This window comes from Ictidomys tridecemlineatus, chromosome 5, assembly GCF_052094955.1.
Source record: "Ictidomys tridecemlineatus isolate mIctTri1 chromosome 5, mIctTri1.hap1, whole genome shotgun sequence".
Lineage (NCBI taxonomy): Eukaryota > Metazoa > Chordata > Mammalia > Rodentia > Sciuridae > Ictidomys > Ictidomys tridecemlineatus.
Genome location: NC_135481.1, coordinates 200,019,970 through 200,047,781, shown reverse-complemented (window position 1 = coordinate 200,047,781; position 27,812 = coordinate 200,019,970). Strand labels below are relative to the sequence as shown.

At 50.4% G+C, this 27,812-nt stretch overlaps 4 protein-coding genes across 24 annotated transcripts in view; 2 read left to right on the top strand and 2 right to left on the bottom strand.

Annotated features, from left to right (window-relative positions):
• The window catches only part of Zbtb46 (zinc finger and BTB domain containing 46), a 74,898-nt gene extending 61,390 nt beyond the window's left edge, over positions 1-13,508 (top strand). The window contains exon 5 of one of the 2 annotated variants that reach the window (XM_078052207.1): positions 13,102-13,508. In XM_078052207.1, coding sequence (XP_077908333.1) covers positions 13,102-13,104 — 3 coding nt within the window. In that variant the 3' untranslated portion in view covers positions 13,105-13,508. Of the gene's footprint in view, positions 1-8,621; positions 8,972-13,101 lie in introns of those variants that run through there. The other variant, XM_078052206.1, reaches the window with a different exon arrangement.
• On the bottom strand, positions 320-3,550 carry Lime1 (Lck interacting transmembrane adaptor 1). Of its 4 annotated transcripts, none has more exons than XM_021726424.3 (6): positions 3,415-3,550; positions 1,770-1,883; positions 1,538-1,595; positions 1,385-1,436; positions 898-1,271; positions 320-801 (listed from the first exon to the last, which is right to left on the bottom strand). In XM_021726424.3, exons 2-6 carry the CDS (start codon positions 1,865-1,867, stop codon positions 598-600), a joined length of 786 nt encoding a protein of 261 aa, XP_021582099.2. In that variant the 5' UTR covers positions 1,868-1,883; positions 3,415-3,550; the 3' UTR covers positions 320-597. The 4 variants fall into 4 exon arrangements, with proteins under 4 accessions (XP_021582099.2, XP_040131531.2, XP_040131532.2 ...); XM_040275597.2 differs by lacking the exon at positions 3,415-3,550 and adding an exon at positions 3,153-3,291; XM_040275598.2 differs by lacking the exon at positions 3,415-3,550 and having other exon boundaries at positions 1,385-1,433.
• On the bottom strand, positions 3,317-18,849 carry Zgpat (zinc finger CCCH-type and G-patch domain containing). 2 transcript variants are annotated; one of them, XM_005325405.4, is made up of 6 exons: positions 18,169-18,849; positions 5,666-5,799; positions 5,269-5,424; positions 4,405-4,524; positions 3,916-4,321; positions 3,317-3,737 (listed from the first exon to the last, which is right to left on the bottom strand). In XM_005325405.4, the coding sequence occupies exons 1-6, from the start codon at positions 18,681-18,683 to the stop codon at positions 3,599-3,601; spliced, it is 1,470 nt and encodes a 489-aa protein (XP_005325462.2). In that variant the 5' UTR covers positions 18,684-18,849; the 3' UTR covers positions 3,317-3,598. The 2 variants fall into 2 exon arrangements, with proteins under 2 accessions (XP_005325462.2, XP_077908337.1); XM_078052211.1 differs by lacking the exon at positions 5,269-5,424.
• On the top strand, positions 18,505-27,689 carry Arfrp1 (ARF related protein 1). 16 transcript variants are annotated; one of them, XM_078052215.1, is made up of 9 exons: positions 18,505-18,644; positions 19,440-19,537; positions 19,953-20,040; positions 20,256-20,338; positions 24,304-24,405; positions 24,513-24,594; positions 24,840-24,910; positions 25,894-25,994; positions 26,064-27,689. In XM_078052215.1, the coding sequence occupies exons 2-9, from the start codon at positions 19,445-19,447 to the stop codon at positions 26,149-26,151; spliced, it is 708 nt and encodes a 235-aa protein (XP_077908341.1). In that variant the 5' UTR covers positions 18,505-18,644; positions 19,440-19,444; the 3' UTR covers positions 26,152-27,689. The 16 variants fall into 16 exon arrangements, 14 of the variants coding, with proteins under 14 accessions (XP_077908341.1, XP_077908342.1, XP_040131515.1 ...); XM_078052216.1 differs by having other exon boundaries at positions 18,514-18,644; positions 19,444-19,537; XR_013439927.1 differs by lacking the exon at positions 18,505-18,644 and adding an exon at positions 18,898-19,075 and having other exon boundaries at positions 24,800-24,910; positions 26,064-26,271.
• The last annotated feature ends 123 nt before the right edge of the window (positions 27,690-27,812 follow it).

The window sequence follows — 27,812 nt, the reverse complement described above, 5'->3', positions numbered from 1 at the left end:
CTTGGAGCAGGTTATTCTTTAACGCAAACTGCCCATCTCCCCCGACTTATGTAACTCTAGGGGTTGGTGGCGGAGCCCAGGGTCCAAGTCCCACCCTGGCAGCCGCCCAGCAGGCTTCCCTGTCCCCAGGACTGGAAATCACAGCGAGACGGTTTGCCTTCCCCCTGCCCGCCAATGGTTTTGGAAACCAGAACAGCCTCAGGTACCAGAGCTTGGGCATCTGGGTGAGACCACCTGCAAGACCAAAAGGAGCCATGGATCCTTCCAGAAGTCCTCACCGCAACCCTCCCCGCTTTCAAGAACAGCAGGCTGCGAAGCATGCATGTCCATCCTTGTTTGATGGAACTTTATTAGGATGTAGGCCTTCTCTGGAGCAGGGAGAGGACATGTGGACGGTGGAATAGAACCTCACAGGCTAGAAGCCTTGGGATCTGGGATTTGTGCTGTCAGCTGCAGGGGCAGAGCTCACTCTGGAGAAAGGAACATAGTAAATACTGGGTGTTCAGGGGTCTCCAAACCCTCCAGAGGCAGAAACGGGGGCCTGGCACCTGCACATATCCACTGTGTTACCAGGTAGACAGGAGGGGTGACTCCTGCTCAGGGCCCCATCTCCTGGATGCTCTCATACACATTTTCCAGGGGCCTGCTGTCCATGCTCAGGTCCCTGAGGGGGAGGGTCTCACAGGTCAAGTCATTCCTTGGGGCCAGAATCGATCCCCCACCCTTGAAGTCTGGCTGGTTTTTGATGAGTCCTGGGTCCCTGCTTTCGGACTTGCAGACCCTGGAGTACAGGATGTCCACCTGGAGAGAGGAGGGACCCAAGGAGCGGTAAACACCAGCCTCTCTGCCAAGAATCTGCCAGCCCCACCTGCTGTGCACAGCCCAGGCCCACTTTACCTGAGCAGTTGGGATCCTCTCAGCAGTCCCCTGCTGCAGTTCTTGGGGACCCTGACCTGTCCCCTTGAGCTTCTGGATGCAGGAATATTCAGCCACCAGAGGTCTGGCCCCAAGCCCAGGCCTGGCACAGCCGATGGTCAGCCGTGTCCCTGCCCACACCACAGGGCTCGAAGCCAAACTGGCTCTGGGGATTGCAGCCAGCCCTATGTTGGAATAAGTGTCCTCAGGGCCAATGAAGGGTGAAGGGGAGACAGGAGAGGCCTTAGGCAACTGCTGTGGTGGGAAGATGGAGGGGGCTGCCTGTGGCCTGGTGCTGCTCCTGGGCACTTCCAGCCAGTGTGGGCGCAGGAGATCCATGCTGGCAGGCCGTGGGGCTAGGGGTGGGGTTAGAGTAGAGGTCACTTAGGGGTGGGGAGCTGGCCTGGCCCCAGAACTGGGGAGACACCCTATGGCCAGACCCACCCCATTAACCCTCCTGGAGGCTCACGATGCTGCTGTGTGGGCCGCGGTACAGCTCCTGCAGCCTGGTGCCGGACCTGCTGAGGGAGCAGAAGCGAGTCTGTCTCAGCACTGACTGAGGGCAAAGGTCTGGAAGGGACCCTGTGGCCCCACCCTGGCCCCACCCTGGCCTGGCACTCACCACTTGCACTGGCATCATGCTGCCCTGCAGCCTGGCCCGATGCCTCGGCACCCGTGTCCTGGGGGCAAGAGCATCATTAGGCCAGGGGCCACAGTAGGTACAAGGGTGGTCAGCAGCTGATGCAAGACCAATGTAGAGGTTCTCACAGAGCCTCTGCACGGGCCTGCCTGTAACTCCTGTCTGCACAAGGAGGTGGTGAGGGCCCACAAGGAACCCAGCACAACAGACATACCTGTGGCAGGCTGTGCACAGCACCCACAGCCAGAGGAGCAGGGAGAAGCACCCTAGGACCCAGAGGGTGGGCAGGGCCAAGGGCACTGGTTGCCCCATCCTGTGAGGCAGGGGCCTGGGGGCAGAAGAGAGGGGAACTGGGGCTGGCTTGAGGATGGGGCACACAAATGGCAGCCCCACTTGTGCCCCTCCCTCTGTGGGTGGGCTCCTCCCCCTGTTCTGACTCAGCATACCGGAAACACCTGACCTTACACAGGGGCACCCACCCTTCCACCTCTAGCTTGGAACTCCTGGTGAAAAGAAGTACTCTGCCTGCACTTTCACCATAATTGCAGGTGGTCACGGTGATGGCAGAGCATGGCTAGGGCAATTGTAACCTGGCCAAGATCATGCTGTGGTCACTGCAGCCCAAACCCATGATCTGGGGGAAGTCCCTGCAGTTTCACCCCTGGGCCTATGAGCCACAGGTCACAGACCTCGCCTACCCACCCTGCCCAGCTGTGGCCCCCCTTGTCTTAGGTGATGCCCCTAAGCCATCATAGTAGACAGCTTGGACCTTGAAGTGGAGTAGGAGAAGAGGCCAGCTTCAGGCACTGAAATGTCCTCCCACCGCTCTGGTCTCTGCCACCTATGCTGGATTGATGTCAGCAGAGTTGCCTGGGGGATGGGTGGTGGGTGACAGGTGGGCCCACCAACTATCTGTAGGAGTTAGGGGAGATCCAAGGGGTAATCTTGGAGGTTGAGGCCAGTCTACCCAGACTCAGCAGCGGGCTTCTTGCACGGGCATGTGGGAGGGCCCAGTCTGACTAACTAGAACACAGCCAGTTCCCAATGCTTTGACCAGGCCAGTCCAAGCCCTCCCAAATGCAAGGAGCGCCCCTGAGGGGCTTGGGGAATTGCCCATGCTGGAGGGCAGAGCAGGCACTTACCAAGGCCACCACGCGGCTCCTCCACGGCCCTGTCTGGGGCAGCCAGGAAGGTCTTTGTGGGCCTGGTAGAGCTCCCCACCTCACTTCCTGTTGCAGCCTCAGAGCACCTCCCCAGCAGCCCTCAGCCCTGAGCTGCAGCTGCTGCTGCACCAGGAGTCACCCACCTGCTAGGGCCCCTCCCTTGGTCTAGTCGTGACTCAGTGTGCTACCCTGGGCACTGGGTGGCCATCCCTATATTCTGAGAGCCCAGCTTTGCACCCTACCACACCCACTGAAGTGAACACTCGCCAACAAGAAGTGGGGAGAGTAGATCAGCTAGACAATCAGTGGCCACCAAATTTGCACTGACCAAACCCACTTGACCAGGACCACCTGCCTAACAGTGCTCCTGAGGGCCAACTCCACCCAGTGAAGTAAGCACAGGGCACCAAAGGACACCCAGGGTTTTTACCCACCTCAATCAGAAAAAGAAGGGAGAAGGCCACTCTCCTGGGCCCTCTGACCCTGGCATGGGCTGTGGCCTCATTCAGGACCCCTGAAGCCCAGCCTGTGAGTTGCCATGAACCTGTGTAGACCCCTCTCTCCCCAGAGACCCCGTAGCCAGCTGAGTCTCCACTGATACTGTGACGAAATCATTTTAATGTCCTTGCTAAGGATACGCCCCAAGACACTGGCAGGTGGGCTCTGCAGGCAAGTAAGTGTCCAGAAATGACTGACCCTCCAGAAGGACATCTTCACTTGGCAGTGTCCAAATACTCCAGGCTGGTGAGGCTGATACGAATCCTAGAAGTGGGCTGTCCCCTCTTGAGAGGTATCCTAGGTGTCAGAGTGACAGCTGGTTTTCCAGCCAAGGCAGCCGGAGTTGGGGTCCCAAGACCCATCCACAGTGCATTCGAGGCCTCTAGAACTCTGTCATCTTCCTGTGGGTGTCTGCCTTCCGCTGTTCCCGCTGCAGGCCTGCCTCCTGAGCTCGGAGCTGCCCCAGCTGCCGCTGGGCTCCTGCCAGCTTCTCTTCCAGCTGGGCTGCTGCTACGCTGTGCCTAGGAACGGCCTGCTTGTCAGCATAGCTTCCTGGCCCATTGACACCACTGCTGTCATGGCCACTGCCCGACCTCTTACATCTAGCTTTCTTCAAACCAGCAGGCACCCTCAGGTCAGGTGACCTCTCGCATATGTCCTATAGGGATGGCCACCCAGCGCCCAGGGCCCCACACGTACCGGCCAGCATTCCGGGTGAGGGCCTCCTGGATGCCCTGGATGTCCCGCTGGGTACGCACAATCTTCTCCTCAGTCTGGAAGAGCCGTAGGCTCAGGGCCTGCTTGGCGCTCTTGCTGGCATGGTACATGTCCTGGCTCCTCCTTCCTGGGGGGCCCGCCCCAGCCTCCAGGGCCCCAGGAGCCTGGCTCTGCAGCTTTTCATTCAGGAAGTCAAACACGTTCCGAGGGGGTGGTCGGCCCCCAGGCCCACTCCCACTCCCCTGGCACCTTGGGGGCCTGCTGGCACCAGCATGGCTCCGCTTGGTCCTCTTTTGCAGGATCTCTGCACACTGGTCCAGCGATTTCCCTCGAGGCAACACCACAGCATGAATAGGCTCCACCCGGCCTTCAGCATGTCTGCCTAAGCCTGTGAAGAAGTAGGGCTGGTGCTGCAGCTACTGACCCTCAGCTGCTCTCCAGCACCCTTGCCCCCAGGTAGCACACACTCACCCTTGCCAAACTCATATCCCATCTTGGCGAGGAGTCTGGAGCCAATGCCACGTGTGTGTACTTCCCAGCCAGCAAAGGCAGAGCTGCAGGTCCCAGTGTCTGCAGTGCCTGATTCCACCACTGCAAGAGACAGAGGGCAATGGCTCAGCTAGGCCAGAGGACAGTGAGTGGTGACCTGTGCTCTGGCCCGTGTTCCCCAAGAGTTCAGCTCCCAAGCAGGATACCCATCTCTTGCCAGGATTCACAAACCTGCTGTGGGTGTTCCTGGCACCTTAAGCAGGTAAGTTGACTGTACTGCAGCCTATCACTGGTTGCTGAGGATAGGGGTTCAGAAATCACCAATTCATGCCATAGGTTCCCAGGGACACCTCCCTGTCACCATCCTCCCGAGCCCCTCAGGAGACTTGAACATTGCCTACCAGCTCCCTTTCCTGATACCTCCACCCAATGTATCTGGACACACACCCTCTATCTGCCAGGTTCCCTTCCACCCCCACCCACCAGGCAACAGGTCCTCAGCCTCGAAAAGCATTTGACAGAGCCACCCTTTCCTGTCCGTCACGTCTACCCATCACTCCCTGTTGTCTCTTTAGCAGCTCCAGCCCCAACAGTCCGTCCTCTCCCACAGCAAGGCCAAGACCTTGCATCTCAGAGCTTGTAACTGTTGCACATGCTCCTCAAAGCCAAAGGCCAGGTCTCTGGCCCTACCCCAGGACCTCTGCTGTGGTTACCCAGGCTGAGCTGACCTCACTTTGGCCACTCACTACAGTTGTCCCCTTAGCAGGGTGCTTCTCAGGGAGAAAGCTGCCAACCTTGCTCCAGGCCCCCACCATCCTGGCTCTGGGCACCACGCTGCCGTTGTACCTCTGGCATAGCTTGAGTCAACCGCATCACCACTGTCTGAGTCTGATGACTCTGCAGCCTCCGTGCGCAGCGGGGGCAGAATGCTATCTCCCTCCACCACAGCCTCTTTCAGCAGCAGTGAGTCAAACTTGACTGTATAGTAGCCATTATCTACATCTGAGGAGACAAACATGGGCTGCAGGTCAGCAGCTGTCATGAGCAGGCCACAGAAAGGAGCAACAAAGGAAGGGGGAAGTGAGGCAGAACTGAGGCCAGGCCAGACTTGCTCCTCTTGGGCCCAGTCAGGGTCTCAATGTCCAAAGAGATAGAAAGTGGCCACAGGAAGCAGAGAAAAGACTTTTTAAGAAGGGCTTTATTCAGAAGCACCCTATCAGGGAAGTCCCCACACCAGCCTCACCAAGGATCCGAGCTGGGTGCCAGAGGCCATCCTGGTGCTTGGCCAGACACGTAGAGCCAGCCTGCAGCAAGCTCAGGTCTGGGTCCTGGAAGGGGCGCAGTTCATCCACAGAGACCACCTGCCCATGGGAGAACCTGCAGAGAAGGCCACAGGAGGCAAGGCTCAGGCATGGCCTATGAGGGCAAACAAGCCCAGGAACACCAAGGTCATCTGCCTGGTGCCCAGAAGGGAGAAACAGACAGGGAAATAAACACACCAAAAAGAATATACTTTTTTTCCATCTCTCTCACATACCTTTTTTAAATTTTTTAAGTTGTAGATGGACAGCGTGACTTTATTTATTTTTTATGTGTTGCTAAGGATCAAACCCAGTGCCTCACACATGCTAGGCAAGGGTTCTGCCGCCGAGCTACAGCCCCAGCCCTCTCTCATATACTTTTTTAATATTTTTTTTCTAGTTGTAGATGAACACAATACCTTTATTTTATTTAATTATTTTAATGTGGTGCTGAGGATTTAACCCAGGGCCTCGCACATGCTAAGCAAATGCTCTACCACTGAGCCCCAGCCCCAGCCCTCTCATACACTTTTGCATGTGCATATAAATACACACTTTCCCACAAGCAAACACAGACTTTCACTCATGCACACACACATAAACACACACATGCATAACCATATACACTCATACTCACAGACATACCTACATATGTGCACACAAATATACAAGCACATATATATATTCCCATGTATCCATATACATAAACTCACACACTATATTTACACGTGAATAAACACACACACGCACAAACAATATACTCATACACACTAAACATGCACACTTGAAGTCTCTCAGGATGCGCCTGGTTACTCTGAGGAGCAGATTCCTGGTATTGTTTCCAGCTTGCTAGGCTAGGGTGACAATGTGGCAGAGGGCTAGTGACTTTGGCTCACCATGATCTCCAGTTATGAAGTTCCAGACCTAATAAGTACTCATAGCAAACATGGTATAGGGTGGACGGGGTGCATGCATGTCCTGGACCCAAACCCACTAGGACAGCCTAGTCATAAGTAGCAGTGCTGAGACTCATATAGATATATATATTTAAGTACTGGAGATTGAACCCAGGCATACTTTACCACACAGCTATATCCCCAACCCTTTTTATTTTTTTCCAGTTCTTATTATTTTTTGTTTTGAGACAGGGTCTCATTAAGTTGCCCTTGGGCTTGCAATCCTCCTGCCTCAGCCTCCCAACTTGCTGGGATTACAAACCTATTCCACCACATTCAGCAGTATTGCAACTTTTAGATATCAGTACACCAGTAAAATTAAAACCAAAACCAAAACCAAGTTAGAGAAGAGAATGAAGAGGAAATGTGGGGACAGACACAGGACTGCAATCTTGAACCTGCCAAATAAAGACATGAAAAAGCTAACCAGCAGCCACCACTGCATGTCATCATTTCATACAGGAAACTGTTAACCCCACAGGAGCAGCTGAGGGCTGGCATTCACGTCAAAACAGAGCCAGGGTTGTCTTCCTAGGCAGGAATCTGTGGGTGGGAAGGAGGGAGATGGACAGGCAGTCTCAGTAAGCTCCCCGAGTTGCACAGTGATGGTCTGGGGTGCTGCTTCTCACCCCTGGCTATCCTGGTAAATAGGGCATTGCCATTGAGCAAGCAATACCAGCAGCTGTGACACAGCTGCAAGAGCACTGTAGTGGAGGTACTGGCAGAAAAGTCTCACTCAACCAAGGACTAAAGGGATGCACTCGAAGCAACTCCTCGCCAGGTGAGTTCGGCACACACTCCCAATGTTTGACCATCAGTCAAACCTTTTTGGAGGATCCTTTATCACTAGTAGAGGCCTTAAAATTTGGCACAGATTGAGTGCTCCTTATCCAGAATACTTAGGACCAGAAGTGTTTTAGACTTAGATTTTTTAAAAATTTGGAACATTTACAAAGACATAACGCGATATTTTGGGGGTAGAATCAAGTTAAACAAGAAATTCATTTGTTTCATATAAACCTTATACACACAGCTTAAAGTAATCCTACACAGTATTTTCAGTGTGGCTGATTTTGAACTGCTACCTGTTCACATGAGGTCAGGTGTGGAATTTTCTACTTGTGGCATTATGTCCACACTCAAAATGTTTGGGATTTTGGAACACTTCAGATTTTGAATTTTCAGATCAGGGATGCTCAATCGAACAAGTGCTTTTATGAAAGGATTTCCAAGAATATGAAAAACCTAGAAATAATCTAAAAATTTGAAGCATGGGGAATAGTTATGGTATGTCCATAAGGCAAAAACTAAGAGATGGACAAACTGACCTGTGGAACAAAGGAGAGCAGCAAGAGCCCCATGCACATAGGAAACCTAACAACTGAGGAGTACCGCAAACATGCTAGGGAAGGATGAACTCTGGATTCAAAATCTGAGTTTTCATATATAAGACCCCCAAATTGATGACCAACATCAAAATGTCCACAGAAACACATTCCAGATGAAGTAAAGACTTAAACCTGAGAACTCGAAAAAGATCTCGAACTATAAAAAGATCTAAGCTCAGCTAGGGCCTGGTAGGGACATCACTGAACACTTCCCACAGAAATACAAGCCTAAAACTGGAAAAAATTGTCAAGACTCACTGGAAATTGATGAGAGCACACATACACTGAAAAGAGATTAGTGACAACCCGCTCAGCTCTGGTGGAAATGGGAGGAGACAGCTGCTACATTTGGCCCGCTCCTGGGTTCAGAAAACCCATGATAGTTCTTTCAGCTTGGGAAAAAACTAAAAGCTGCAGAGCAGATGGGGGCAGAGGCAAAACCCAGGCCCTGGCAGCTACATGTGGCAGTGCTGGCAAAAACCACTGGGGAAACAGCTCTAATCATGTGGGGTTGTGACTTCAGCTGCAGTGAACACCAGCTATGTGTTTAACAGGGAGATCCCCAGCTCTTGAGGGAAATGCATGTGTTAGGAGCTCCAAGAGAAGACCGGAGAAACCGGGAGAGAGAACAAGAGGCTGGGTGAACACGGAAGGTGCTCCCCAAACCACAGGGCCAAATGGCTGAGGTAAGAAGCCCTTGGTGCTAGAGGTATCTGAGTACCACTCCTGCCTAAATCACAGGTGACCATGGAGCTTTAAGAAGATGCAGCCCCCTCCCCGCCACACATATGTGCACGCACACACAAAGATGCAGCTCTAGGAAACCAGGCTAAAGAGCAAAAGCACATCTTAAATAAGCAGTGGTGACAGAGGCTGCACATTACAGGGGAGGCAGATTTTCTGATTTAAGTCCAGAAAACTTCACTAAAACAAACTTAGGAAAACAATTCAGAATCCAGGTATAATATATCACCTGCCTTCTGGCTCTGCTCTTTCTAATGAGATGTCATTGAATTTTCAACAAAGTTATGAGACAGGAAAACAGGAAATGTGATCTAAATTTATGGAAAAAAGCAATTGATAGAATACAACCGAGTGAGTCCAAATGCTGAGTTAAACAAGACCTCAAAACAAATATTGTAAGTATGTTTCAAGAATTAAATGATAATGATACTCACTCAAGAAACAGAATATCTTAAAAGAGGAAATTATATAAAAAGAATCAAATAGAAATGCCACAGTTGAAAAATATAATCACTGAAACAAAAAATTCGCTAAATAGAGGAGAATGATTGAGACAGGCAGAGCACAGGGGGCTTCCAGGACAGTACAACAATTCTGTGTGGTGCTATAGCGCCGGATCATGTTGCTACGCATTCGATCAAATCCACTGAACATGCAACACCCAGATGGAGCCCTGTGCACACTGTGTCTGGGTGGTGACAACGCAGGTGCTCTGGGGCATGAGGAGCTGGCCATGGGGGTTGTGCCTGCCTGGGGCAGGGGCATGCAAAGAAATTTCTGACTTCCATTCAATTTTGCTGCAAACTTAAAACCTCCCTAAAAAACAAACAAACAACAACAACAACAACAACAAAAAACCCCACCAAATTGGGGATAAAAAAGGCATCTCAGAAGCCCATATAAAAACATCAAGCAAGGGGTTGGGGCTGGGGCTCAGTGGTAGAGCACTTGCCTAGCATGCTTGGAGGCACTGAGTTTGAGCCTCAATACCACATAAAAATAAGAAAATAAAATAAAGATATTTGGTCCATCTACAACTACCAAAAAACCCAAACAATAACAATTTTAAAAAACAAAACAACAACAAAAAAACATCAAGTAAACCAGTACATGTGCACCGGGAGTCCAAAGGGGATGAGGCACCTGATGTGTGACTGCAAGGCCTTCCTACCCGACATCAACTCAGCTTCAAGAGACTTTCTGAGGCTAAATGGTACAAAAGCAACGAGATCACATCCAGACATATCAATAGAAGGGCCAAAGTCAGAGAAGCATAGCAAAAGAAAAGTAACTGTTTCTGTACAAAGGCACAGTGGTTCAGTTCATAGATGTCTGCTCATTGGAAACAATGGAGCCAGAAGGCGATGTGATGTTGTATGAGAATGCTTATGAAGAAAAAGAACTGTCCACCAAGAGCTCTGAAGGTGACCTTCAAAGATGAAGGTGACCATACTCCAATATTCAGATGAATCAGGCGTGAATAAAAAATTACAAGGCATGCTGAAATAAGAAAATATAGCCCATTAACAGGAACAAATAAGTTAACAGAAACTACTTCTCAGCTGTGTTAATTATACCAAATAACTGAAGGTAAGCATGGATGATGAACCAAAGGAAGTGTAAGAACAAGGTACGTTGCCCCAAGGTAACCCAACAGAAGGTACCCACAGACAGGACATCATGGATGAGCAGTGTACAATGTCCCAAACACCAGCTTCAGGGAAACCCTGAAGCTAAACAGTAGAATAGCCAGAGGAGTTGAGCTGGCAGATGAAAGAACAGAAAACCTGGAGGCAGGTCTACTGAATGAGAGAAAGGAGAGTCCAGGAGAATGAGCAAGGCCCCAGGAACCCATGGCACACCACTAGCCCCACACACCAACACTCACAAGGCAGGAGCTTCCGGAGAGGAAAGAGGAGAGCAGAAAGAGTACTCTGGAAGATGTGGAGATAATGACTGAAACATTCCACATGAGATGAAAGATCTGCATCCACAACATCCAAGAAGTGCAATAAACTCCAAATCTTTTAAACTCAAAGAGGTCCAGAATGAGACTCATTACAAGCAAACTGCTGAAATCCAAAGACAGAGAATGCTGAGAAGTGCGAGACAGGAGGACTCAGCATGTCCAAAGGATCCTCCAGAAGATTAACAGCCGGTTTCTCATCAGAAACTGCTGAAGCCAGAGGCAGTGGAACATCATTTAAAGTACTGAAAGAAAAAAAAAACACTACTGGATCAAGAAGTCCATATCCGGCAAAACTATCCTTCCAAAATGATGAAGAAATAAAAGACATTGCCATATTAAAAAAGCTAGAAGAAATGATTGTAAATATTTTTTAAAATAAATAAATGACAAATGTTACAGGGGATATCACATGGCACCCCATTATTAAGTACAATTTTATTTTTTTAATGTGTCAGTTAAAATATTAATTTAGGCTGGGCATGGAGGCACACACCTCTAATCCTAGCTACTCTGGAGATCAAGGCAGGAGGAAACCTGGGAAACTTAGCAAGACCATGTCTCAAAAAATAAAAAGGACTGGGGATGTAACTCAGTGATAGAGTACCCATGGTTTCAATTCCCAGTACTGCAAAATACATACATATATACATACAAAAATTACAGACCACTATCCTTTATGGATATAGATGCAAACACCCTCAACAACACAGTAGTAAACCAAATTTAGCAGCACATTCAATATACACGACGACTAACTGTGATTCATCCCAGGAATGTAAGGAAGAGCTCAATGCATGAAAACCATTCAGTATAATACACCACATTAGTAAAAGAGGAAGTAAAAAAAAAATAATAATCATATCTGTTGATACAAAAGAGCATTTGGAAATAGCAAACATAACTCAGGGAATGTCCTAAATTTGATGAAGAGCATCCATGGAAGACCCACAACTAATATCATATTCAATAGTAAAAAACAGAAAGCCTTCCCCCCTAAGACCAAGAAAAAAAGGAAGAAAAACACAAATACACACATACTCTTACCACTTTTATTATACAATGTAGCAAGTTCCAGTTAGAGCAATTAAGCAAGAAAAAGAAATAAAAGCCATATAAGTTGGATACAACTAAAATCTCTATTCAGAGATAACATGATCCTATAAACAGAAAATCTTTAAAAATCACAAAAACCTACAAAACCACAAAAAACTCCTATTAAAGCTAATAAACAAATTTTAGCAAAGGACACAAAATCAACATACAAAACTCAGTTGTATTTCTACACATTGGAAATGAACAATTTAAAAATGTAATTAAGAATATTAAATAAATTCTATTTATAAGACCATCAAAAGGAATATTAAAAATAAGTTAAACCCAAAACATGTAAGATCTGTACATTACAAAATATAATTGGAAGAGAATACTGCTAATACTGTTAACAATCTTATTAAGATTGGTCTATGTATTCAATCCCTATCAAAACTCCAAATGCCAGGCTGGGGTACAGCTCAGTGACAGAGCACCTGCCTAATATGTGCAAGGACCTGGGTTCAATCACACACACTCTCTGATACATGCTATAACACAGATGAAACCTGAAAATACTATGTTAAGGGCCGAGGATGAGGCTCAGTGCTAAAGTGCCCAACCAGCATGTGCAAGGCCCTGGATTCAATCCTCAGGACCACTCACATGCACACACACTGTGTTAAATGAATCCAGCCAAAGAACAAAGGACAAATGCTGGATTATTCCACTTGTACAAGGCACCTAGAAAAGGCAGATGAAGAGAGACAAAGTTGAGGTTCTCAGAGGCTGGGGGAGAGGGTCCTGGAGTTACTTACTCAATGAGTACAGTTTCTGTTTGGGAAGAAAATGTTCTGAAAATAGATAGTGGTGGTAATGACTTTTTTTTTGGGGGGGTGGAGGGTGGGTATGGAATCCAGGGCCTGCATATGCCAGGCAAGTGCTCTGCCACTATGCCACATCCCTAGTCCTGACAGTGATGATTATGATATACTGTGAATGTCAATTAATGCTACTCAATTGAAGGCTTAAAAATGGTTAAAACAGGACCCCTTGTCATACACATTTTACCACAACATTTAAAAATTAATAATGTAACATGAAAAACCAGTGAATTGTATGCTTTATATGGGTGAATTGTATGCCATGTCAATTAAATCTCAACAGAATTTTGTTTTGCTTTTTTTTTTTGGTAATGCTATGGATCGAGCCTAGGTTCTCACACACGCTAAACAATGTTCTACAACTGAACTACTATCCCCAGTCACTCAATGTAATTTTTTTTTTTTTAGTGAAGGAAAGAACAAAATATGGAAATGAAGAACAAGATAAAGAGAGAAAGCAACAAATATTAAAGTGAAGAGTTAGTATGGACAACAAGACTACACTATGTACTGTAATTCAAGAAAACTTTCCTGATGGGCTGGGGTTATGGCTCAGTGGTAGAGCGCTTGCCTAGTGTGTGTGGGGCACTGGGTTGGATCCTCAGCACATTAAAAAAATAAAGTTAGGGCTGGGATGTGGCTCAAGCGGTAGCGCGCTCGCCTAGCATGCGTGCGGCCCGGGTTCGATCCTCAGCAGCACCACATACCAACAAAGATGTTGTGTCCGCCGAGAACTAAGAAAAAATAAATAAATGTTAAAATTCTCTCTCTCTCTCTCTCTCTCTCTCTCTCTCTGTCCCCCTCTCTCACTCTCTCTTTAAAAAAAAAAATAATAAAAAAAAGTAAAGTTATATGTCCATCTAAAATATATTTTTAAAAAACTTTCCTGAAATGAAAAATATTTGTAATTACCTATGTTGAAAGACTATACCATGCTGACAGTATCACTTTAGTATGATTCACAGTGAGATGCATCTTGGTAAAACTACTGAATTTTACAGGGAAAGAAATATGTGAGCCAAAATTTATACCCAATAAAACTGGCCTTTGAACATAAAGAATACAAACACAACTTTTCCAATAAGCAGCTCTCCAGAAATGCCACTCTAGGAGCCCACCACTCACCTAGAGATAGATGAGCCTCAGATAACCAAGTAACCCAACTACCCAACATGGATTGACGGCACACACAGCATAGGCCCTTGCAGAGCTGAGATGATGGGCTAAGATGACCACACACTACATAATGGAGACCTAGTGCCATCGTAAAACACAAGAATGCAGGTCGTGAATAAGAACACTTCCCACAGTTTTCAGTCATTGCAACTAGTGCTGTTAGTCCAAGTGCAATTGCTCTCAGAATGCTGTGTACCTACAACAGGATGACAAAAAGCAACGAGAGGAAATTTGGAGTCTATGATCCCCTGAGCCCCTGAGAACCAGAACCCTGGGGTAGAGAAGGAAATTCAGATGTGATCCAAAAGAGACTGAATGAAAATGCTAGTTGTTAATTTGAATTGTGAATACCTATATGAACTCACATGTATTTTACTCTTAAAAATACAGGTGGATAGGTGGGTGCACTAGAGCATGCCTGTTATCTACAATAACTTGGGAGACTGAGAAGGATCAAAAGTTTGGGGCCAGCCTTGGCAACTGAGGAAGACCCTGTCTTAAAATAAATAAAATAAAGGATTGGGAATGAAGTTCAGTGGTAGAGTTCTGGGTTCAATCTCTAGTACCAAAAACAAACCCAAAACTGAACAGGTGCATGGTCTTGTTATCTCAGGCAGCCTATATACATATACATCCACTGTTTCCTAGCTCTGCCACCTAAAACATGTAGAAACAATGACCAGCCTGCATTCGTATTATGCACGATGAAGGTCTAGAAACACCCCCTCCCATGAAGGAAACCATCCGTCCTGGAGGCTGGGCAATGCAGGAAGTGCACTGGTGGGTTGAGTATCCTGACCCAGACAGCAAGGTGGCCATCAGCATCAGTGGAGGCCAGTCAAAAGGATGCAGAAGTCAACTTGAAGAGGGTCCTGCTGGCCAAAGGCAGGCCAATTTGCAGGTAAAAAAAGGATCAGAACAGCAGCAGATCAAAATTCATCAAATGCATTTAAATTCTTGAGTTCATAAAAATATTAAATTTTTTTAAAAGTTACTTCATCACCTTCTCATTATAAAAACGATTCAGCTCTTTATCTTCAAAACTAAGTAAACAAGACAGAAATGTCAAGCATTTATCCCTTCTCTATACTGGGTGGTCAAGTGGCACCCCAGGTGTGTGCTCTCTGCACCCCTTCCATTCATATGGCCAGCAAATGACCCTAGTGATAAAAACAGTAACACCAACAGAGGTTGGACCTGAAGCCTGCAGATGGCAGGTGCAGCTATAATCAGGGTCAGAAAATGGGCAAGACTAGATTATGGCGGTTATACCACAGTCAGACCTGGTTGATAAGCCATATAAATAACAAATACAGTTTTTGAGGGAAGAGGCTGTTTAGGATTGAGGTGCAAAGCGGGGGCTTCTAGGATTATTGACAACTGGTAGTTTTTGATCTGGATGGTGACAGCCAGTTCAAAACATTTCTTTATATTCTATTTGCTTCCCACATCTGAATTTATTTCAGAGTAATGAGCTAAAGAAAGCCACTTATGCTTGTTACTCTTCAGGTACTGTTCTATATTCTTTGTAGTCCTGTACGTGAATTCATTCTATTCTCCCAGTAACTACAGGGATACTTCTCACCTCCATTTTTTAGAAGAGAGGAGAGAGATCAAGCTATAAAAATGTGTGGAAAGGGGCTGGGGATATAGCTCAGTTGGTACAGTGCTTGCCTCCCATGCACAAGGTCCTGGGTACTAAAAAAAAAAAAAAAAGCGTGAAAGGATGCTCACCTCATTAGTAATCAGACAATACAAATTCTATCCAGATGCCACTGTCCAGTTTTCAACAGGCACAAATCTGAAGGTCAGACAGTATGACTGTGGGCAATAAGAAGAGCACTAAGAATGAGGCACTTCAGGAGGTGAGAAAGTGCGTGCTCTCTGCACTGACCCAGGCACATACTGACTCTCCACAATGCTTACATGCTGGGGAAATGTTTCTTGGGTGCAAAATAACATGCACTAGGATAGTCACCACTTGTTGTTTGCAATAAATGAAAGCTGAACACCATCAAAGCAGATAGAATAAGATGTGGCATACTCATATGAGGGAAAGTAACAGTACCTGAACAGAAAAGTTTCATAAATATCAACTTGTTCATCTCTCAAAACATACTGAAGCTGGACACAGTGCCCCATGCCTGTAATCCCAGTGGCTCAGGAGGCTGAGGCAAGAGGATTGCAAGTTCAAATCTAGCCTCAGCAACTTAGAGATGCTAAGCAACTCAGTGAGACCCTGTCTCTAATAAAACACAAAATAGGGCTAGGGATGTGGCTCAGTGGTCTAGTGCCCCTGAGTTCAATCCCCAGTAACACCCCCCCCCCCCAAAAAAAGCACAGTACATACACCACTTACAGACAGACATCTGTAGAGGATCATCATGTACTAGAAGGGTATATACCAAGTTTGGTGACAGCAGTCTCTCAGGAGGAGAGTAAAACAGAGAGATTGGGGGTAGAAAGGTACTTTATATTATTGGTACCATTTTATTTCTTTTATTTTAAAAATTACAAGCTGGGTACAGTGGTACATGCCTGTAAGCCCAGCTACTGAGGAGGCTGAAGCAGGAGGATAAGTTTGAGACCAGCCTCAGCAAAATAGCAAGACCCTGTCTCAAAATAAAAATTAAAAAGACTGGGGCTGTAGATCATTGGTACAATCCCCAATATCTATCTATCTATCAATCAATCAAGATGGAGATGCAGCTCAGCAGTAGAGCACCTCTGGGTTGAATTTCCAGTACTTCAAACCATCTTCATCATCATCATTATCATTGTCCAAAACAAGTCCAAGAAAACAACTTAGCCTGGGGTGCTGGCGAGGCAAGTGTTTGTGAGATGCTTCAAAGTCTTCAGATTGGACCTAAAGCTGACAGAGGAAGCACTGGGGCTGGTGACCTTGGGCAACTTAGTGCTTCAGAGCCCATCTCTCCATCTGTAAAATGGAGTGACTGCAGTGGGGGGGGGGGTGACGTTAGCACTGCAGGGCTTACCTATAGTGTTGCTGCATAGGTCAGTGAGCATGTGCAAATCTCTTGGAACAGCACCTGAGCCAAAGGAAACAGGCCAGCAGCAAACTAGATCTCCCATTGTAGGGTACACAATGCAGGAACTTGGTAACCCCCAGAGACAGTGGCAAGAAGATGATCTAGCTGCTGGTTACACAGACATGTCCACTTGGTGAATATAGATGACAGGCACCTTTGTGCAGGGGTGGGAGAGGAGGGTGGGGAGAGAGGAAGAGAGGGAGGAAAGGAGGGAAGAAGGAAATGAAAAAAATGTGCCAAGAGTCTACTAAGAAATATGATATCCAGCTAGGTGCAGTAGCATAAACTTATAGTCCCAGTCATTCAGGAAAACGGCAACTTAGCAAGATCATATGTCAAAATCAAAATCAAAATGGGTGAAGTACAATGTAGCTCAGGGCTAGAGTCAACTAAGGTTCAATCCCACACAGCAAAACAAAACAAAAAAGTCCAGTAGTCATCCTGAACTACTGGCTTAAAAGAAAATCAACTATGAAAAGTTTTAGTGAATACTCCTTCTAAAGATGAAGTAAAAACAAAACTATGTGTTAAGGGAAAAAAAAATAGACACCATGGCAGTAAATGAGGGCATTTGCATTCGATGAGGTGATGCCATCCCATTCCTGAGATGTAAAGATGCGGACATTATTTATTCAATATCCTCATCAAGTAGATCATAGGTGCACCCTGAAACACTTACGGGCAAAAATAAAAAAGGAACTTCTGGAATTTGCTTTAAAATAGTCCAGGGGGGAAAAAAAGGTAGAGCAAAGGAAAATAGATGTAAAATTGGAAAATGTGATAAATAATGAAGCTGGCAGTTGTCACTGCTCTAATCTTGTGCATGTTTGAAAACTCTTGTAAATCCCGGGGTTTGAGGTGCAAGTCAGTGGCAGAGCGCTTGCCCAGTATGTGGATTGATCCTCGACACCGCCAAAAAAAAAAAAAGCTAATTTTAAGGTTCACTCTGGAGAGTAAAGTGATGATGGGCAGGTATTGTTCTTTACAATATAAATCCAGACTTATTGATTTCTCCAAAAAAAAAAAAAAAAAATCCAAGTAAACATGAGGCTGGGGCTTGGTGGTAGAGCGCTGGCCTAGCATGGATGAGACACTGGGTTTGATCCTCAGCACCACATAAAAACAAATAAATAAAATAAAGGTACGTGTTCATCTACTACTAAAAAAGAAAATTAAAAGAAAAATAAAAGTCCGAGTAAACACCTCACCCCGACACCGCTGCAACTCCCCAGGCAGGGCAAGGCCTCACCTGCAGCTGTCCTTGAAGCGGCACTTCCCCTCCAGGAAGAACGGGCAGGGCTTCAGGGACTTGTGAGTGGGGTAGAGGTAGAGCACGCGCACGCCCGCCGAGCCGTCCTCGGCCGCCTCGGTGCCCACCACCATGGCGTTGTGATACTCCAGCGTGCCCCACGCACTGCGGTAGGGGGCGTTCACTTTGGCGCCGCTCAGCTCTCCCGGGTCCGGGTCCGGGTCCGGGTCCGCGCGCCCGGGCTCCGCGGGTCCCGGCCCCGCCTCTCCCTCCGGGGCCATCTCCGGGCCGGCGGGCACCCCCGCGGCCTCGGCGTCCAGCGCGGCCAGCAGCTTGCTCTTGCGGACGGACACCAGGCTGGCCTCGGTGAGCCCGATCAGCTCGCGCAGGTCGGCCTGCAGCTGTCGCAGGTCGGCCTGCTCGGCCGCCTCCAGGCCGGCCCCCAGGGCCAGCTCCACCTGCCGCAGCTGGGCGCGGTAGGTCTGCAGGGCCGTCTCCAGGCTCTCCTCGTCCATCTCGACGGCCGCGCGGGTCCGGGGAGGGGCGCGGGCGGAGCGGCGGGAGCGCGGCCAGGGGTGCCGGCTCGGCCGCTCGCCCGTAACGGCAGGCTCGCTCAGGCGCACGGCAGCCGGCCCCGCCGCCTCCCGCGCCGCCGTCCAGGGCCCGCCGGCCTCTACGCCACCGCGGTTGCGCCCGCCTTCCGCCCGCCGCTGGCACTTCCTCCCGAGCGCCGCCACCGCCGGAAGTGCCCGCGCGCGGGGGCCGCCGGGACGCGGCCTAGTCCCTGCCTCGACCCGCGTCCAGTCTAGCGCCGCGCGGGGCGTCAACGCGGGGTCGGCCGAGTCAGGACCTCAGCGGCAGAGGCTCCAAAGTCGCTGCGGAGGCTGCGGCGTCGGTGCGGGCGCAGGTGGGCCGCGGCGGCTGCGGCACCAGAACTCGGCCCCGCCAGTGAGCGCTTCGGGAACTGGCTGGCCCTGGGCCGCGGCTGCAAGTTGCAGGCGTGTTCCCAGGACGTGGTCCAGAGGGAGAGAGGCTTGGGAGGCGGAGACGGAAGGGACAGGAAAGGGCCTGGACTCTGAAAGGCCGGCCATTGCCACCCGCGGAACGAGCTGCGGTGGGAGTGGTCGGGGAAGAGCTGGGTCGGGGTCTTCCAGAATGGCCGGGAACGCCCGGACTCGAGTTGAGCTGCCCGCGGGACGCACGGACCGTAGGGGAAGCGGTGGGGAGTGGGGTGCTGGCGGTGCGCACCATGACGTCTCTCGGGTCCCCAGGCAGGATGTACACACTGCTGTCCGGGCTCTACAAGTACATGTTCCAGAAGGATGAGTACTGCATCCTGATCCTGGGCCTGGACAACGCCGGGAAGACGGTAGGTGCCCGCCTGCCCGGCCCCTCCCTGCCGGGGTCTGCTGGGGGTTATACCCATAGCTGCTGTGCACCACAGGGCCGTGATCACCACCAGATTCTTGAAGAGCAGCACACGGATCTGTTTGGTTTCTCTTTTTGTTTTTTAAAGGTTAGACCCATAATCCCAGCAATTTAGGAGGCTGAGGCGGGAAGATGGCAAGTTCAGAATCAGCCTCAGCAATTTACCAGTCCCTAAGCAATTTAGTGAGACCCTGTCTCAGAATTTAAAAAAGGTGGGGAGTGGAGTGGAGACGTAGCTCAGTGATAAAGCACCCTTGGGTTAATGCTCTAGTACAAAAAATAAGTAAATAAAAAATAAGAGTATTTGAGAAACACACGTGGAAAACTGCCTTAGCTGCCTTTTCCTTTCTCCTCAGACCTTCCTGGAGCAGTCGAAAACCCGGTTTAACAAGCAGTACAAGGGCATGAGTCTATCTAAAATCACTACCACCGTGGGTCTAAACAGTAAGATGCACCTTAAAGCTGTGGATTTAGGGGTACCCCTAAGGATGCTGTTATGGGCACAACTCAGCCCATCAGTGGCCAGAGCCCTGTGTGTTAGGCTGCTTCCCAGACCCCTGTGGGTGGCACCAGAGTGTTTTGCCCTTTCTCTAGGAGAGCTGGGACTTGGTGTGTCAAAGACTAATGTCATGAGCTTGCCCATTCTCTCTTCTCCCTAGTTGGTACTGTGGATGTGGGAAAGACTCGCCTCATGTTCTGGGACTTAGGAGGACAGGAAGAGCTGCAGTCCTTGTGGGACAAGGTAAGACATATAAGTCTGTCCCCACAGCATTTCTTTGCAGATAATAGCCCTTGGTCTTCCTGTGTGAAAGTCCATTATCCACTTTTTCCCCTGAGAGTTCTCTCTGGTTCTGTCCCAGGTTTCCCAGTCACTCCCTGTTTCATTTCAGCCAAACATGCTGCTAGAGTCATCACAAAAGTGGCAGCAGGGGATTCTTGTGGTGGTCAGCACAGAGCACTTCCTGGGGGAACACAGAGAGCTGCAACCTGTCTTTTGGCAGTTAATGATGGAAAGGGTTGCTCTAAACCAGCAGGCCAGGAATGGGGTTTACCTGGGCATTTTAAGGCATATGGCTCAGGACCACGTCAGTTCTTTTTGAGCATTTTGGGGAACAGTCAAACTAGGAATAACTTTGGGGTAAGCCAACACTTACCAAGACCAGAGAATGTTCAAGGCCCCAGCTAGGGCTCAAGCTTGCTGGGAAAATCAGGCAGCTGGCCTGGTCACAGAGTCATCAAGGCATCTGTTTCTCAGCATAAGAGAAAAAATGGGAGAAGCAGGAGGTCTCTTCACCACCACCATCGCCTGCCAGGTGAAGACTCACCTGTTTCCTTCCTGCTTAGAGTAATTTTGTTGCCGATCACCACAGGATACAGGCAAAAATGGCAAGAATCAGATGAGGGGTGGGCACAGAACCTGCATCTGCAGGTGGATCCGGCTGTCTTAATTCTAGCTCATTATACATTTTTCTCTGGTAGCTTTTTCCCCATACCAGGGAGTATCCTCAAGCAGACAGAAACTGCTTCCTGTTTTGATGTAGGTTATGGGCATTTCTGAGACCCCAGTGTGGTACCCCTCTCCATACACAGCCTAGATTATACTGTGGGTTCAGCTCAACCTATGCCAGGCACTGGGTCCGGTACTGAGCAGGACAGACCTGGCCCTTCCCTTAGGGAACTCCTGTCCCATGGGTTGGCACTGTGGGTTTAGGGGAGCCCAGTGCTATAGTGCAGATGTCTCAGCTACTCTCACACACAGTATCCAGCCAGGCATGGTGGAACATGCCTGTAATCCCAGGGAGGCCGAGACAGTAGGATTCCAAGTTCAAGGTCAGCCTCAGCAATGTAGCAACACCCTGTCTCAAAAAATAAAAAAGGGGCTGGGGATATAACTCTGTTGTTAGAGTGCTTGTCTCACGTGCCCAAGGCCCTGGGTTCAATCCCCAGCACCACTCAAATAAAATAAAATAAAAGAGTTAAGAGATGTAACTTAGTGGAAAAGTGTCCCTGGGTTCAGTCCCCAGACTGCATAAAAGAAAAGAAAATACAAAAACCTGAAGACCTGCACCTGATTCTGACCTTGGTCTCCTTTCTTGGATCCCATCAAAGTGTTCTGTCCTACCCTGACTTCCAGTCAAGAGGATGGTGTTGGTCCTGTGGCCCGAAGATGGACAGAGAATAAGCCAAGTCAGGGTCTTCTCATCTGCAACTGGGGAGCCAGAGTCTCAGGAATGGAGGCCAGGATGGGTTGGGCATAGTGTGCACATTGGGAATCTGTGCTGGGAAGGCAGCAAGGAGGGTACAGGACTGAGCAGGGGGAAACGTCACTTTGGGTGATGGGGTCAGCAGGGCCTTGGCAAGCTGGGAATACAGGAGGAGAGTTGCTTGTCACAGCTATACCATGTTGGACAAAGATGACTAGGACTCCTTCTGTCACCGGTGTGGACAGGTGTGACCTGGTAAGATTGCTCTTAGCAGCCAAAGTGGGTCCTGCAATAGCCAAAGTGCCTGCCACTGGGTAGCAAGACTGCAGTGGGGTCCTGTGGCTAGCTGCGTACCACTTGTGTTCATATCTTTGCTCTGGGGAATGGCTCTTCTCAAGAGGAGGCTGGCCCAGGAGAATGTGGGCCTGTAGTCTTGGCACCTGATCCTGGGCTGTGTTCATCTTTGTTGCCACCAAGGGTCTGAGCCCTTGTCCAGATGGCTCACTGGGTTTCCCTGCCCCTGCCAACTGGTGTCAGTTACCTTGCCAAGGTAGGGTCTCCCAGGCAGCCACGGTTTATGACTGAGCAACTCTATGGAGCACTTGCTGCTTTAGTGAGTAGACCTCCAACCCCAAAGAGCCCTCAGTTATGGGGACAGTCAGCCGTGTCCCCCATAGGTTACTGGGAGGGACAGGAAGGGGCCTATATTCCACTGTGGTCCCTGAATGCTGTGACCTCCTTGTTGGAGCCCAGTACCTCAGGTCTCTAACTGGGAGTGCTGATTTCATCCTGAGGCCTGGTCCCCTGCAGGCTGCCGCTAGGTGAATACTGTGGCTGGCCCAGCCCTGCGTGAGACTGTCCAGGTGTGGGGCCCATGCCATGATAGTGGCTTACAGGAGCCTCTGGGGCTGGTGTGACATATTGGATCATGGGCTGACATCTCATGGTGGGAGTACCCATTGCTGCTGAGATTAATTTGACTCCAGAGTTCCTCTGATTTCCTTGAGGACCACACCCTGTTGAGCTTCAGCCCTGCTGTCACTGTCAGGCTGCATCCCTGGTGGTGGTTCTCTCAGCCTTGGTGAGTGGAGCCTGTCCCATTAGGCTTGTGCTCTGCCACCACAGTCACCGCCTCTCACTCACCCAGTGCTACATCCCTGCATGGGCTAGCCAAATCACTTTATCCCCAGCAGCTGCTCTGGTGGACCTTACATAGGCACCAAGGCCTCTACTCCTTGTGCCTGCTGCTTGCCTCTGCTTCAGGCCCTGTGTCCATGCTGTCCACAAGTTGGCACACATGCATCTCAGGCCACGACTTCTCACACAAGCAGGTGAGCTGCTCTTCAGCTCTGGCTTGTCCTTACCTGTCTAGCTGACCCATGTTTGGGTATTTCCCTTTCTGGTTGTTCAGGGCTTTCTTACATGGCCAGAGGTGTGTTGCATCTGTTGGAGAGCTAATGTGCCATTCCCATCTGGCTGTCTCTGAGCCATTCATCTTGTGCGTGGTAGGTGTTCAGGGTGGCTCTGAGTTCCAAGGTTTGAGACCCAGTTATCCTATCTGTGTCTTGCTCATGCACTTCAGGTGCTACTGGGACTCACTGGGCTGGCTATAGACCCTCTGGTAGAACCTGCCAGCTCTTGAGTCTGTAGCAAGAGGCCAGCCTATTGCCCAGCCCTCCTGGAGATGGCAGCCTGTGTGCCAGGCCTAGCTCCAGGCCAGAGCAGCTCCTGTGTATGGGTCTCACTGTAGAACCCAGGAGGACATCTGGAACTGAGCCTCCTGCTTCTCAGGTGCAGTGGCTTATCTGTTCCTGGACCAGAAGCCCTAAGGTTCTTGCAGAGCTAGCAGCCTGCTCCTTCTCCAGTTATTGCCCACCTGAAGGGTGCATGTGACCACTGCCTTGTCTTGTTCTTCAAGAGCACATCCTGGTACTCGTCAATGCCGAGTACCATAGTGCTGGGACAGGAGAGTTGATATAGCCCCAGGTGAAGTGGCAGGCATGCTGTTATCTGTGCCACAAGGATATGGCAGTCTCCCAAATTGTGTTCTGCTTGGGATGAAAATACACCTGCTGAATCTTTGGCTGTTGCCATGTAGACCTGCACCTCCTGTGTCTGCCTTGCCCTCTGTCTTGCCTCAGTAGTGCTGCCCACTGGTCACCCTTGGTGAGCCCAGGACTGGCCATATCCAGCCTGCAGAGGTCTGAACTCAGTAGGGCTGACTGTCCTGGCAGGGGCAGGGCAGCTTTGTAGGTTTCTCCGAGTGCCTTGTCAGAAACATGCCTGTCCCTCTTGCATCCCCATTGCTGTGCTCCCCCTTGTGCCAAGTGCTACATAAACCCCCAGGTGCACTCCTCACGGAGACCAGGCTAAGATCTGGACTTCTCCCAGCCCTGTCTCTTTAATGCCACCATCAGCCACGGCCCCAGGTAGGTTCTCAGGATAGCACCTAGGCAGGAGAAGGATGACTCCATCATCAGGGTCAACAGGCCTTTCTCTAAAGGGCCTGGATGTGTGTCTACAACTGAGCTCCCCCAGCTCCAGAAAGCACCCCAGCAGATCTTCCCCTTGGGGCTGCACCTGTTACCTGACTGTGGCCCCTGAGGTGAGAATCTTCCTTTTATGGACCCCTCCTGATGTCCATGACAGGGAGCTTGGCCAAGTCCACCCTTGGCAGGGTGGTGGCTCCAGCCATCTTCCATGTCTTCCCAGTACTATGCAGAGTGCCATGGTGTCATCTATGTCATCGACTCCACTGACGAGGAGAGGCTGTCTGAGTCTAAGCAGGCATTTGGTGAGTGTAACCCAGATAGAGCAGAGACAAGAATCTATGTCCCAGGGCTGTGTGGGGAGAAGTGAGGGGAGGTCGGATCTAGCCTGGACATGGTCCAGTCTGGTTCATGTTTTTGGAGCTGGCTTCCTGGCATGTGAGGGGAGGGTGAAAGGAGAGTTGGTGCCACTCTCCATGCTCGTGGACTCCGGGCACTGCCTGCTATCAGGATGCAGGGTGCAAGGTGCTGCCTGTCGTACCCTCTCCAGAGAAGGTGGTGGCAAGCGAGGCGCTGGACGGTGTCCCCATCCTGGTGTTGGCCAACAAGCAGGATGTGGAGGTGAGCCCCACACAACTTCTCTGGAGTCCCTGTGTCCCAACTATAAGGAGAGTGGTGTGTGTGTACCCTCATGCTGAGAGCGCTACGTCCTTCTGGGTGCACAGAGCTCTTGAGCCCCTCTGTCTCATGTGCTCAGGACCTCCAGCTTCCAGAGCCCAGTTCCTCTCTGAGTGTCCTGGAGCTCTCATCACTAGGCAGACCCATCCTCGCTGTAGGCGCTCTCACCCTGCTGTAGGTACCACCCTCTTCCCTAGGGAAGTGCCAGGATTTTGGTGAGGGGAGGGTAGCACCCCAGAGACATATTCCTTCTGTGTGGGCATCTTTTCCCCTCTGGAGGGTGACTGTGCTCTGTCCTAGAGTGGGACTGGGGAGACCCAGGTGAAAGCTCTGAGCTCAGAAGTTGTGGGGGGCCCTTGAGTGAGAGTCAGCTCTGACCTCAGCCTGTCGCCACCATCATTGGAGCCAGTGTCTGTACCAAACCTCCCCCGAGCCTTTGGGACCCCTTGGAGGTGATGCTGCCATGGAGAGGCTCTGCACAAAAGCAGCTGCAACCACAGTGGCTGCCAGTGTCTGGAGGGCCAGGGAAAGCATCACTCTCCGGAAGTGCCTCTGCCCCTTCCCTAGCCTGTTTCACATGGCCTGTCTCCCTTGATTCCTTGCAGACCTGCCCCACCAGCCCTGCTCCTGCGTCTGGAAAACACTAATGGGGGTTGTCTGTCACGGGGTGGGGTCTTCTTTCAGGGAAGGGTGAGCGGAGAAGCCACCCCATGGCTGACACTGCCACTTCCCCCTCCCTCACCCTGCCCACCAGGGCCACTGAGACCCACTGCCTTGCTACCTGGCTTGTGTCAGCTCCCTACTTGGAGCCCACATTCTCACTGTGGCTGCTGTAGGGACTGCTGTCAGGGTGGGGGTGGTCCTTGTCATGCAGCCTGGATGGGGCAGGCATGGGGGCTGCTTCTTAGGGCCTCCTCTTCCCCCAGACTTGCCTCTCAATTCCTGACATCAAGACTGCGTTCAGTGACTGCACCTGCAAGATTGGCAGGCGAGACTGCCTGACCCAAGCCTGCTCTGCCCTCACGGGGTGAGTGGGCCTCCCCAATAGGGGCCTGGGCATGGAGGCCGACTCTGCCTCACACCACTGTCTCTACAGCAAAGGAGTGCGCGAGGGCATCGAGTGGATGGTGAAGTGCGTCGTGCGGAACGTCCACCGGCCACCACGGCAGAGGGACATCACATAGGCACGCCTGAGCCCTGCCTTGGATGGCCCTTCTGCAAGTGCTGAAGAAGCTCGCTCCCCGCCATGGGCTCCTGTGCCATGGGGCTGGGGGTTGGGTTTGCTTTGCCTTTTGCTTCCTTCATTTGCTCTGTGTTTTCTGTAAGACAAACTCCTCTGTCTGGAAAACTGTAGGCATCCAGAGGCTTCTGCCAAGAGGCGCCGGGCAGCTGGGCCCACCTGGCTCCAGGCAGGCCACCACAGGCTGGGAGCCCTTCCCAGTCCAGGCATGGAGCTGGGTGAGGCCCTGGTGGACAGGCTGCCCTTGAGGCCTGCCTGCCCATTCAAGGTGGGGTTTTTAGGGAAATGGGTTGGAAATGAGGATCTGGCTCTGGTGGGTATTCTGTCCAGCTTTCCCATGAGGAGGCAGGTATGGCTATGCCTCATATTGGAGGTGGTCTGGGGCTGGTTTTAACCTTGAGAGGATCTGGTCCACAGCAGGGCCCTAGGCTTTGGTGGAACCTTGGGTCGGAGTGGGGAACCTTCCTAGGTGGCCGTGCCCACTGGTCCATTATCATCTTGCTTTAGTCCCCAGGGAGGGATAACATGGAAATGCTGGGAGGTCATGCAGGTGTGTGTGTCCTTCTTACCCTGCAGGTTGGGTGGTGTTTCTGGAGATAGCACTCTGCCCTTCTAGTGCAGCCAGGGCAGCAATGCAGTCAAAGCAGCTCCTGTCCATCCATTCCGTGGAGCAGCCCAAAGGCCAGGTTCCCTTCTGTCTGGCAGAGTGACTGTAGCAAGGAACTGTACCATGGGCCCTCAGGGTGGGCAGGTGGCAGATGGGAACTCCCCAGGCAAGTAAGGAGCCATGACTGCATCCTGTGGGTGTGGAAAGCAGCCCAGCCACAGTCCAGAGAATTGGTGGCTCTTTGTCCCAGATCAGGTCACAACCAGACTTTATCTTGGAGGGGGTGGGAAATGGGTGTCTAGCTGTAGTCCTTGATAAAGTCTCTGTTCCCACCCTTGCAGGCCCCAAAGGGTGTTCTGCAGGTTGATTCTTAGGACCTGAGGGTCTCCAGCCTCAGGAAGGACCTGGCCACCCTGGAAGGGGAGAGGGTGGCAGACCCAGTTCCTTAGGCTCTCTGGATAGGTCTGGAGGCCACCTTGTTTCTGAGAAGACAATGGGATGCTTGAGGTCCTTGTCCGGGCTTCTCATGGGAAATCCCCTTGCACATTAGAAGTGGGTGGGACTCAAAAGATCAGGGTAAAGGGGTCCCTCTAGCACAGCGAGACGTCCTGTGGGTGCTGCCCCATCCTTCCTCTGCTACTTAACCAGAGCAAGACTTGGGGGAAATAGGTATTTCACAGACCTTCCTGTGGATGGTATGCCCTGGTGTTTCAGGTATGGGTGGGAAAGGCGGGCCCAGACCCCAAGGTCTGCTGAAGCACCTGGGCAGGGTGGAACTTCCCACCAGGTATCTCTGCCTGTCTTTGAACAGAAACATGACTTTAAAGCAACAAGTCTTACAAAATGGCTTTTTAAAATAAACCTTAAGAAGTCTCCCTTGGTGAAGTTGGGGTCTAGAGGCAGGGTGAGGGTGTGCGGCAAGACATAAATAAGGTGCTGCGGAATAGAGTGTGCCACATCAGCAGAGTGTTGACTGCAAAGCCATGCCACTCTCCCTG

Bases quoted from the DNA above. Each gene is read 5' to 3' on its own strand.
- Arfrp1 (XM_078052215.1), top strand. From the start codon at position 19,445: ATGTACACACTGCTGTCCGGGCTCTACAAGTACATGTTCCAGAAGGAT. The intron at 20,339-24,303 runs GTAAGACATATA...CTTTCTCTAAAG, and splicing joins TGCAGTCCTTGTGGGACAAG to GGCCTGGATGTGTGTCTACA. The intron at 24,911-25,893 runs GTGAGCCCCACA...CTCTTCCCCCAG, and splicing joins CCAACAAGCAGGATGTGGAG to ACTTGCCTCTCAATTCCTGA.
- Zgpat (XM_005325405.4), bottom strand. From the start codon at position 18,683: ATGGACGAGGAGAGCCTGGAGACGGCCCTGCAGACCTACCGCGCCCAG. The intron at 5,425-5,665 runs GTGAGGCTGGTG...TTGTCTCCTCAG, and splicing joins GCACCCAGCTCGGATCCTTG to ATGTAGATAATGGCTACTAT. The intron at 4,322-4,404 runs GTGAGTGTGTGC...ACTTCTTCACAG, and splicing joins GGGATATGAGTTTGGCAAGG to GCTTAGGCAGACATGCTGAA.
- Lime1 (XM_021726424.3), bottom strand. From the start codon at position 1,867: ATGGGGCAACCAGTGCCCTTGGCCCTGCCCACCCTCTGGGTCCTAGGG. The intron at 1,596-1,769 runs GTATGTCTGTTG...TCTTGCCCCCAG, and splicing joins CTGTGCACAGCCTGCCACAG to GACACGGGTGCCGAGGCATC. The intron at 1,272-1,384 runs GTGAGCCTCCAG...CCCCACCCCTAG, and splicing joins GCGGCCCACACAGCAGCATC to CCCCACGGCCTGCCAGCATG.